Genomic DNA, 11672 nt, shown 5'->3' with positions numbered 1-11672 from the left:
TGCTCTCTCCGTGCACCCCTTTTCCCGTGCAATCCCTGGTATACCCCCCATTGCGCTCTCCGTGCACCCCTTTTCCCGTGCAATCCCTGGTATACCCCCCATTGCGCTCTCCGTGCACCCCTTTTCCCGTGCATCCCCACCACGCTCTCCGTGCACCCCCTGCGTGCCTCCCCAGTGCGTTCTCCACACACGCTCTCCCCGTCCATCCCCGCTGCACGCTCCGTGCACTCCCGGCCATGAACAGCTCGGCGGTGGGCTCCGAGGTGGGCTGGCAGCCCGAATCGGTCATCATCCCGCTGGTGTACCTCATCATCTTCCTTGTGGGCACGGTGGGCAACTGTCTGGTCCTGGCCGTGCTGCTACGGAACGGGCAGGTGAAGAACACCACCAACCTCTTCATCCTCAATCTGGGGGTGGCCGACCTCTGCTTCATCCTCTTCTGCGTCCCCTTCCAAGCCACCATCTACACACTGGAGGGCTGGGTGTTTGGGGCCTTCATGTGCAAGGCCGTCCACTTCTTCATCTACCTCACCATGTATGCCAGCAGCTTCACCCTGACCACCGTCTCCCTCGACAGGTAGGAAAAGGGAGGGGGGGGCTGAGGTTCCCCCTTCTCTGGATCCCCCCCCCCCTCCCCCCAGGAATGAGAGGGGACAGAATCCCCTGGAGTGAAGCCCTGATGGCTGCAACCTCCCGGGACTCCTGGGGGAATTCAGGAGCATTTCATAGTTCCCCTGTGCAAGGAAATGCAACCACTAAGGATAGGGTCCAGTAGGGAGGGTTGAACTGGGACCCCTGTCCCCAGTGCCCAGCTGGAGGAAGCTGTCAGACCCTGAAGCTGTAGGACTGGTCTGCAAGCTCTGGCAGCTGAAGGGGGGATAGAAAACCAGAAAGACAAAAAAGCTCAGTCCCTGCACTGCCCTGGCTCTTCCTGGGATACGTGGAGAGAGCCCCTACCCTCCCAACAGCCCACGGCAAAGCAGGCAAACCTCAAGGAGGAGAAAGACACTGGGATGTTTGAGCTGGGACACTGCTTTTCACCTTCCCCTTTTATTACCACCAAAAAGCCCCTTTCTGTCCCAGTGCTGTCCCTTGTCCTAGTGACTGTCCCAGCCTGGCCCAGGGTGGGTTTTAGCTGGGAAGCTGTGTAAAAGGCAGCCTGTTGCTCCTGCCTGCGCTTTACCCCATGCTAGCTCAGCCCCTGCCTCTGCAAGGGCTGGTGAGTTACTAACCCACAGCAAGCGAGCGGCAGGGAGCTCCTAGTGCTGCTCCACTCAGTATCCAAAACCTGAGATGGGATGTGGAAAGTCCCTGTGAAAGTCACCTGGGAAAGAGCTGTGGCAGCCCCAGAGCAGGGCTGGATATGTCTTGCCATCCCAGCACGGCACTGTGCTGGCTGTTGGGACAGGTCCCCCCGCCCTCAGCCCCCCAGTAGGTAAAACACAGTCAGTGTCTGCCTCTCCTTCTGCATCCCACAGAGCTGGGAGGAACAAAGGTGTCAAGCAAGAGGGAGCTTGCACAAGCCCTCAGATCTGGTCGTGATTAAGGAACCAGCTAATTACAGAACTGAAAATGGGTGACACGCTGTCACATGTGCCAGCATGAGCAACACGGTGTCTGGGGATCCTGGGGACTTGCTCCTGCCTTCATATCCTCACTGCTGCTGTCGCTTGTGCCAGACAGACTGATGGTCAAGTGAGGAGCTGCTGGATTAGGGAGAGGGACAGAAGGGGACCATCCCCATCTTCCCCACAAGCACTGCTGGGAGCAGAGAGGGTGTCGGGACAGGATCAGGGGAGAGGATCTTCCTCACCCCACTATGATGCACAGGGATCCTGAGAAGCACCAGGGAATCAGGTGTGCAACTAATTGCCCTGGAAAGCTCAGATCCATCACTTTTGCCCTTTCTCCAGTCTGCTCTTGGAGCAGCAATCTGTGCCCCTCCCCAGGACTGCAATCATGTCCCTCTCCCTTTCCTGTGCAGGTATTTGGCCATACGATACCCCCTGCACTCGAGGGAGCTGAGGACACCCAGGAACGCCCTCATGGCCATTTGCTTCATCTGGGGGCTTTCCTTCATCTTCTCAAGCCCTTACCTCAGTTACTACCAGGAGTTCCAGTTGGCCAACGTGACCGTCTGCCACCCCATCTGGGAGATCTCCCAGCGCAAGGTCATGGACATCTGCACCTTCATCTTCAGCTACATCATCCCAGTGCTGATCCTGAGCCTCACTTATGTGCGGACTATTCACTACCTGTGGAGGTCCGTGGACCCTCTCCAAGACATGTCAGAGTCCAAGGTGGCCAAGCGGAAGGTCACCAGGATGATCATCATTGTAGCCGTCCTATTCTGCCTCTGTTGGCTGCCCCATCACCTGCTCATCCTCTGCGTCTGGTTCGGGTACTTCCCCCTCAATCATGCTACATACGTGCTCCGCATCCTCTCGCATCTCATCTCCTACGCCAACTCCTGCGTGAACCCCATCGTCTACGCTCTGGTCTCCAAACACTTCCGCAAGGGCTTCAAGAAGATCTTCAGCTGCCTCTTGCACAAGAGGGCAGCCAACAAGGTGCATGTGGCCCAGGTGACAAACACTGTCAGCACGCTGGAGGCAGAGCTCAGTGAGGTGACCCACGTCAGCGAAACCCTGCCCAGGTGCTCTTCCGTGCGCTGCAAGGTCCCAGTCCAGCCCTGGGAGGAGGCAGAGCTGGTGGGACGCCAGCAGAAAGCAGATGGCTCCTTCACCACCTTCCAAGTCACCTAGCAGAACTTCTTCCTATCCCACGGCTTTGCAGTCTCCTGCAGCATTGCAGGCCTGGGGATGGGATACATTTTGGGTTGAAATGCGTCAAATCGTACCCATTTTCATTCAAATGCACCCAGATATCATAACTGTTAAAGCGATGCTGCTGAATACAGACTCAGCCGAGCAACTGACCGTGGATCCAACAGCAGGATTTGCTTCCACCAAGCACTTGCTGAGAGCAGAGAGCTCAAACCCCAAAATCAACTCTCATGTGTAATCACCTGTTCCTCTGTCAGGGACGAACTTACACCCTGTTGCATCTACACCTGGAGCCTATTGAAAGCTCTGGTCCCTCCAATCAATGCAGTGTCTGGCTGGAGTTAGCAGGGTGCACTTTTAGGGACATTTGGGAAGTCTTGGTTTGTGTCCCAGTTCAGGAGCTGTGTCCCAGGGCAGCACTGTCCACAGCCACGTGGGCACAAACCCAGCTCAGATAGGAAAATCTGGGAGAGAAGCGTGGAAATCAGGAGACAAACCTTCCTCGTGCAGCTGGTGCTGGCTGGGCTTTCACGTCTCGCTGGGGCTCGTGGCTCGGAAGAGGTTTCCCCAAGATGGAGCACGGCTGGAAGCAGCAGCTGTAGCTCAGATGAGCACTGTACTCCAAGTATGGGACAGCTGAGGGCATGGGCCACGGCCCTGTGCTGCCTACCATGGCTCATCCCCACCATTTCGCTGCATGCAAGGCTCTGCAGAGCATCTGGAGGTCACCACGGACCAGCAGGGAGGGAGGCTGTTTGCAGGGGGAGCACAGCCATGGCCCCACAGGAGAGGTTGTGCTGCCAGGGGAAGCAGAGGAGGACATCAGTGGGTCAGCGCTGGGGGAGGATTTTAATGCTTTCAGACAGCTTGGGCATGGCTCAGCATCTCAGCCCAGGGGAGGTGGTTGCGGAGAAGCGCAAAGCAGGGCATTGGCACTGCTTTCCTGCAGCCGCGGTGTGGGGCTGGACAGTCGGGGCTGCGCGAGTGCTGGGGGACCCCAGCCAGCCAGGGAAGCCTCAATAAAACCTTCTACCCTGCATCCCGTGTCCAGCTCCCTTGAGACACCCCCCAGTCTGCATTGGAGGAGAGGCGGGTGCTGGAGGGGCGGTGGGACCCACTGGCCCAAGGGAAGTCATGGGCAGTGGAGGGAGTGGGTTATGTCCAAGCACATCCAATGGAGGGGGGGGGCACCGTGGCGCGAGGAACGGCACTGCACTCCCCTTAATGCAGCTGTACCCTCACACAAGAGGCTGACACGGCTCCTGCATCCCCACTCTTAGCACTGCAAAGGCTCCACGAGCAGCTGAGCCCTGTGACTGCCGGCAGCTGAAGGCTTTATTTAAAGACCCACCATTTTCGGTACCAGAAGAGCATCACTGGAATAGGATCAATCAACTCTTTTGAAAACCCTGTGGCAGAGCATAGCCAGAGGAGGTGGTGAAAGTGCACAGGAGCTGGGACAAGCTATCCTGAGCATCCCTGCAATTCCCAGGTCTTTACCCCAACAGCATCAAGCAACCGTGAAGATCAGGTCTCTATAAATTGTCATTAAAGGGGGTCTAAGTCTGTCTGCACAGATTTCCCTCCTTGTGAATCCCCATGGCAGAGCTCCCCAGGACTGGCACACATTGTAGGAGACTATTTCTAGCTGGGACCCTGGCCCTCCCTGGGGGTCTGCTCCAGGGTCCGGGTCCCAGCGCAGCCTTCCTCTACACTGTGCTGCCCTCCACCCATCCGCAGCTTGGCATTTCTTCCTGGGAAGCTTTTGGCTGTAAAACATTTGTTTTCCTCTGCTGACTGTTATTATAACCAGATCTTCCTGCCCCACACAGAGGGCCATAAATCGGCCACTGCCTCATATCAATAAGCATTATATTTAGTCTAGCCCTGCTCACAGCATAAGTTACAGAGACCAAGCATATAAACAGCTCCATTACGTACATCTGCATTTATCTCCCCTACTGAACCCTTCCCAGCCAGGAAAAACATTGAGTCAGCCATGCCAACACAACTAAAAGCCTTATCTTCCTCCCACCCTCATCCACCTCTGTTCGGAGAGCTGCAGGATCTGGCTCCAATGGATCCCCCCCCACAATGAGGGGTTCAACCCCCTCTCCTGGACACAGTTATTACCTTGCCTTGGAGATGGAAATGTCCCACCATCTCTGCACTGCCCAAGGACAGTGGTCCCCGTGCTGGCATAGCTGGGGGTGCAGTGTCCCCTGTCCCTTCGTGCCATCACAGAAGGGACACTGACCCCCACTTCCCACCTTCTCACCTGCCCCAGACCCAATTTCCCATCACACCCAGCTGCACCCACATATCCCAACCGGAGATGCTGCAGGGCATCACAGTGCCAGTGCTGGGGCTGCACCACAGGAAGCCTCATGGAGTCGGTTCCCTCTTTAAAGCCCAGGTTGTTCCCCTTCGTGCAGGGCTGAGTTCCCAGAAAGGACAGGAGTTGCTCCTGAGTTCATCTTTTTATAGCATTCACAAGAAAATAAAAATAAGCGGCTCACAGATGTACAAGCCAGCCAGCAAGCCTCAATCCATGCCCCATGCCCTTATGAGAGGCTCGAAATCCACGTAGAAAGAGCAAGCCTTTGCTTTGAGCCTTGCGGGGGGGTGGATGAGGGGAGGAATCAGGCTGGTATCCAGCTATCTCATCTCACCATGGGGTGAGAGCTGGGGTGTTGGGGGGGAAGAACCCAAGAGGAGGAGCAACCCCCCAGGGCTATATTGGGGCTGCTGCTGCTCTTGCTACTGATGCTCACCGTGACCCAGCACACAGCACCCGGCCCCGGGGGACCCATGGGGAGCAGGGCCAGGTGGAGGGGGACCAGCTGTGCCCCAAACTCTTCCCCAGCCCCAGGCAGGCTCCTGGTGTCACCCCCGAACTGGGCGTGGAAAAAGCTGGGGCCACAGCAGGCTACTGACCTCTCAAAGCCCCAGTGACAAGCTGTGCCCAGGCTGGAAGATGACTCTGAGGCAGCAAGGCTGGGTCTCTGGGCACTCACTTCTTGCAGCTACATTGGATCCTTCAGCAGCAGCGTAGCCACCACAAAACAGCCGAAGAAGAGGGAAACAGCTCTGATGGGTGACTCTGACCGCGGGTAACAGCACTTAAGCTAAATCCTGCAGTCCCACCCCGGCAAAAACAGGCTCACAACCAGCAGGAGAAGAGTACTAAATTACTGTGGATTTGTAAACTCAGTTTGTTTCCTGAATATTTTGGCATTGTGTGGGAAAGAAGGCTCAAAATAGTGTTAGCAGCTTAGAACCGTGACTATCAGCCAGAGGAGAAAAGGGTCACCTCTTCAAAACAGCTCATCAAAATCATACACACTGCAGCAACATTGCCGTTTGATGCTCCCCCTTGGCTCGGCTTTGCCGCAGGCGGTTTCTTGGTTTGCAGCTTTAGGTCTTTTTGAGGAGCCCCAACGTTGCTGTAACACCAGCACAGCAAGCACCGTGGGACACAGGCGCTCTCATCCTATTGCAAGGCTCACATCCAGCCCTGGCAGAAATGGGTTTAGAAATAAATAATAATAATCAATTGGAAAAGGGGTGGGTTTTGCAAATCCCAGGGGTCAGGGTGCAGGCTGTGGGGCACTGGGCCAGCTTTGTGAACAAGCAGCTGACTGCTGCAGGTATAACACGGCTGGAGCATCCCACGGCCCATCTGTCACCCGTGTCAGATAGCAGCAGCCTGGATGCTGGGAGAAGGTGCAAAGGACAAATAACTGTGTGCAAGAACAAACTAGCACCTATGCAACAGCCTGCCCATGGTTCCTCCTGCCCTAAATTACACAGGAGCCACCTCCTGCACTGCCCCAGGGGACACTTAGCCCTGGGCATCCCCCTAAACACACCAGCTGTGCAGCCACCACTGTACCCGATGGTCTGCCGGCATCTTCCCAAGCAAGGGCAAGGCAAGCAGGCACAATGAAAAGGATGTAACGCGATAATGAAGTAAAGCCTTTGCCAAAGCTTGGCAAAGCCAATCCCTCAAAGGAGAGGCTTGGGAACTGTCTTTAGCTGGAGAGACACAAAAGCAGCGCTGTGATGCTGCAGTCGAACACACAGAATCAGTAGGAGCGTGTAAGTGGACATGCAAAAAAGCCTAGCAAATGAAAGACAAGCAATTTTTTTTAAGCATCAGAAGAAATAATTTTGTGTGAACAAGAAGAGTGGTTTGCAGAGGCTTCCAGCACATCCACTGACTACATTTAACGCAACCTCCCCAGAAAACTAACTTCGCTGTCTTGTTGCTGCCTGGTTCCCTCTCACTGGCAAGTGCCAGATAGGCACTAGCGGAGTTGGGAACTGTGCTCCAGAGACACAACAGGTCCTTGGGGACTGAGACCCTGAGAGGGTCTGTAAGGCAGAGCTGGGGAGGACATCACTGCCCTCCACCCACAGACAGATGTTTCCCCGTGTGCCCATGCATGCTGGGGCTCAGCAGGGTCCAGGCACCGAATGGGGATGGCTTAAGAGAACAGTAGAAAACCAGCAAAGCTGCCCCAGCTTTTCCAACAGCCTCCCAAGCCCGTGGCTGAGCCCTGCCCTAACCAATTAACTGCTATAGAGCTGCCCAGACACCCCCAGGACCACTTTGAAGACACATCCCAGGACACCTCTAACTCAGCTCCCAGCCCAAAGCATCACCAAGTCCCCTCTTCCTGGACTGCGGGCACCACTGACACCGGCTCATTTCTGGTCACTGTTCAGCAACAAGATTGCAGAGGGTGATGGCAGGCTCGGGGCAGGCTCTGCACAGCACTAGCCTGGGGGGCTGGACCTCACTCCTGCCTCCAGCACCCCTGAATCCCCTCTGACTCGCCCCACAGCTCACATGGCTGCTCTCACCCTCACGCAGGAGCAGCAAGGTGCTTTGCAATGATTAGACAGCAAAGTCCAGGTTTTCACGGGTCTCTGCGGTTTGACACATCCAACCTGCCCTCCATGTTTTATGGATCCTCATCCATCCATTGGTATGTACTTATTTGTAGGCAGCGAGAGTGAAGCCTGGGCCAGCTGCTGGACCATTACGCCACTTACAGGATACTGCAGAAATAGAAAAAAGCACCCTCCAGCTTATCTGCCATTGCCTCTGCTTGTCTGAGGATGAAACCATTGCCCTCCCACCCATCCCATGCCTTGATGGGCAAGGGCAAGCACAAGGTTTTGCTGCCAACACAAAACCACAGTGGGAAGCAACTTTGCACCCCAAATAATGGAGCATATCAGGCCCAGATGAAAAAGACAAGAGCATCATAGCCCGCTGCCACTCAGCACCCTCCCAGCTGAGTGGGGATAGACCCTGGTCTGTCGCCTTGGCAAGTTTTATCTTAAATAAACACCACTGCAAGTCCCCATGTTCCGGTTAGTTTAATAAAAGCAGATTCAACTGGAAGCGGAAAATAAATAGGCTAAACTCAGCTCCCATCAAGCCCAATGATGAGCAGGGTAACGAGGGGCACTTGGCTGAAACCTCAGGTTAGCACAAGCTTTCCAGCACACAGATTTATTACTGGGGTTGAAGAAATTGTTTTGCTTTGTGGTTTTGTTTTCAAACACTTACTCTGCCAAATTTGCTCCCCAGTATGATGAGGCAGCCAAGGGGGGTGGGGACTGAGGCTTTTGAGCCTCCCACCCTTGTCCCTGCTGCACACAGCTACCAGCTGCAAACTGCACCAGTAGCAGCCCTGGGTGGCTGCAGGGACCCCAGAGACGATTCCCATCCCATCAGGGTTTGACAAACCCCTTTTGCTGCCCCGAAATAACAATTAGTGCCAAGGAAGCCACAAGAGTAGGTTGCACACCCAGACCCTGGCACATCCCCCCCAGGCTGACCCACGGCAGCAAAAAAAACCAACAGAGAAACGGGGCTCCAGCTCCAAAACCCTGGGAATCGGAGACACGTCCCCCAGCCTGTCCCCATCTGTGTGAGGGGATTCACCGACAGCCAGGGCAGAATGGGAGGAGAATGGGGAGCATTAAACCCCGCAGGAGCCTTGGAGGAAGCAAAGGGGAGGCAGAGAGGGTTCAGCCCCGGTGCTGTGGGCAGCCCCAAGTCAGGCTCTTGGCCCCTTCCCTCAGTCTGAGCATCGCTCAGCTCCACGCTCAACTCTTAGCAGGGGCTGTGAAGTGCTCAGCTATAAGAATGTCTGGGACAGCACTGGCTGCCGTAAGCGCTCTTAATTAACGTGTTGCAAAGACATTCCTTACCATAAAAAGGCAAGGAGCACGCGCAGACATTCCCCCAAGGAAGGGGTAGCTCTGGCCAAAGCGTACTGCTGCTCCCAAAGCAGGTCTGGCTGCCACAGCGGCTGCTTGGTGAGGCTGAGAGCCCATCCACCTCCCCACAGTCATTCCCAGGGGAGAGGCAGGTGGTGTGGCAATGGTTAGAGCCAGGGCGAGTGGGAGGCTGGATTTAGGAAACAGGGACCGGGTGGCTCCGCTTTCCCTTCAGGCTCAGGGAAAATGAGAGTCTTGGACTCCCACCTAAGAGCCATAGACCTGGGAGCAGCAGAAGTTACCTCTTCCCCTGTGTACTCACCACCTCCAGCTCCTCCTTGCTGCGGCACAGCTGCCACCAAGGTAGGGTCTCAGCCTCCAGCAGCCTCTTAGCCCCCTTCCTTCCTCCAGCTGTGGCCAGGGCATCCCTGGGGTAGAAAACAATGCAGCCAACTTGTGGTGCTGGTAACAGAGAGACCAGGAGGGAGTGGGACATTTTGCATCCCATCTCTGACTGCATCTCCCCACCTGCGAGCTGAGCTGGACCAGCTCCTCACCAGCCCGAGACTACTACAGCTTTCCTGGGGGAATGGGCTGACAGCAAAGGCCAGAAACCCCTCTTTCAGTGTAGGCCATGCAGATACACTCCCAGAACCTCTGAAGAATGGGATGTGGCCCCATCCCAGACTCTAAAGGATGTCATATATTTTCTTTGGGCTCTGGTTAGCTACAAGAGCATCAGCACAGGGAGGATAACCAGCACACTGAAGCTCAGATGCTCCAGAAATACTGTAGGCAAAGTTCCCTCCTTCCCTCCCTTGGCTTTGCCTGCAACCATTCCAGGTGAATCTCCTGTCCTGGAATTAGCTGCAATAAAACACATTTTACAGAGCCAGCCTGAGCACATCAACAAATTCCATCCACTCTCCTGGAGAAAGAAATTCAGATCAGACCACTGTGGCAGCAGAAACAGATCCAGAAAAATGGAATCCAGCTCCTTCTGGTGAATGTCAGCACGAGTATCCAGCAGGCTTGACACCGCACATAATGCAAGCCAGCAGCACTTTGCTTATGCTTAAAAAACACTCTGTCCAGTGCCTGCCAGCCTTCAGAGGCTCTTGGAGTTGGCAGAAGAAAAAACAGCTAGCACTGAAGTCTTGTGTTTCATCAAGCACTTGAGATCTGAAAGCAGGAGGGAGGGTCCCTGCAGGGAGGGGTCTTGGGTCAGCACAGTAAGCCTGCATGGCCAGACGCATGAAAAACAGCCAGGCAGGTGGGATCAAGATTTGAACCCGCACAGTGGTCCAGCTCTTGGCTGGACAAGCCTGTCAAATCTGCTGTTTTTCAGGCATTTGCCACACCACTGAGAACAGGCAGTGTTTCAGACCATGCTCAGGTCCAGGCTGAGGAGACATAGGTAGTCAGGGGTTCAGAAAGGCCAGGAGCTACCCAACAAACAGCTGTCTGGGGAGGCAGCAGTCCAGGTGAGTGGTTGGGTCTGCCACAGTAGAACCTGCATTCTCATCTAGGCTCTAACATCCAACCCCTCTGCCCTTAGCCACTTGGCCTCTCTTACCCACTGGCATGGTAACTGCCTTAGGCGGACACTTCCCAGGATAAGCAACTCTGACTTCCCCAGGGAAACAGCCCACCTTGTAGCTGTGACACCACACAGAGCAGTCTCCCCTGCTAAGAAAGGGCAGGGTTGGTGGACGCACAACTGCAGAAGGGTTAAAACATACCTCTTCACCTTTCTGCCATCTGTTCTCACTCCCCATTTCATGCTGAGGTCTGCCTTGCCCCTCTCCACCTTCCTGTGCTCTGTTTGCAGTGCCCCAGACCGGACAGTGACACAATGGCTCTTCTGCTGCTGGGCTAATTAGACACCAGTATACATTCATTCCTGTGAACACAGGCTCAGGTGAATAATAGACTTGCTCCAAATTGCAAAGTAGCAGCTATTGTGAGTGCTCCTAGCTCTATGGAAACCCTGTATTTCAAGTGTTACCACAGGCAAATAATAGAGAAGATCCCACAACAGAGCAAGCAGCAGGAGTGAGTGAGGTGGGAGCAGGAGGCACCTCCCAGGGACCATAGAAACAACATATGTGCTCCAAAGCTCCAAAAGGCCTTGGTGCAAAGATGGCAGGTCCAGCTCCTGTATCAAAACCTGCTAGTATCACTCCAAGGCACATGGGAGAGTAGCACTTTTTCCTCACGTGATGCCCATGGGTTAAACGCAGGGAAGAGACTTGGCTACTTGCAGGAAAGAGATGCATCAGATTTAACAAGAGAGGAGACAAAGAAAAACACAGATAGGAAGAAGGTGCTCTGCAGAAATCAGCATGGGAACACTTCGACACATGGTCTGCCTCAGATCAATGAGGAGCAGCTACCAGTCAGGACACCATAGAGCTTCCTCTGGTTCTCACTGCTCTGTCATGACTCCACCCTGCCATCACCCTGTTTACCATCGCCTCACGCAGGAGGGAGAACCTCTACTGCAACAGCTCGTGAAACTTTGGGGTAAAACATCCCCTGTATGTAACTAGACTGCATGACTGCCAGGCACCACCATACCACAGAATCAGCATCTCACCCCATCACTGAAGTAAAAAACAGTTAAGACTAACAATGTGAAAATGC

At 54.7% G+C, this 11672-nt stretch overlaps 1 protein-coding gene across 1 annotated transcript; it reads left to right on the top strand.

Moving 5' to 3' along the window:
* Nucleotides 1–221: 221 nt before the first annotated feature.
* GALR2 (galanin receptor 2) lies at nt 222–2795 on the top strand. Its single transcript, XM_049813211.1, has 2 exons — nt 222–577; nt 1985–2795. Exons 1-2 carry the CDS (start codon nt 237–239, stop codon nt 2763–2765), a joined length of 1122 nt encoding a protein of 373 aa, XP_049669168.1. The 5' UTR covers nt 222–236; the 3' UTR covers nt 2766–2795.
* The last annotated feature ends 8877 nt before the right edge of the window (nt 2796–11672 follow it).

The sequence above is a fragment of the Accipiter gentilis genome, chromosome 10 (genome assembly GCF_929443795.1).
Source record: "Accipiter gentilis chromosome 10, bAccGen1.1, whole genome shotgun sequence".
NCBI lineage: Eukaryota > Metazoa > Chordata > Aves > Accipitriformes > Accipitridae > Astur > Astur gentilis.
The sequence above is the reverse complement of the archived record's forward strand: the minus strand, read 5'-3'. Positions and strand labels throughout refer to the sequence as shown.

Bases quoted from the DNA above. Each gene is read 5' to 3' on its own strand.
- GALR2 (XM_049813211.1), top strand. From the start codon at position 237: ATGAACAGCTCGGCGGTGGGCTCCGAGGTGGGCTGGCAGCCCGAATCG. The intron at 578-1,984 runs GTAGGAAAAGGG...TTTCCTGTGCAG, and splicing joins ACCACCGTCTCCCTCGACAG to GTATTTGGCCATACGATACC.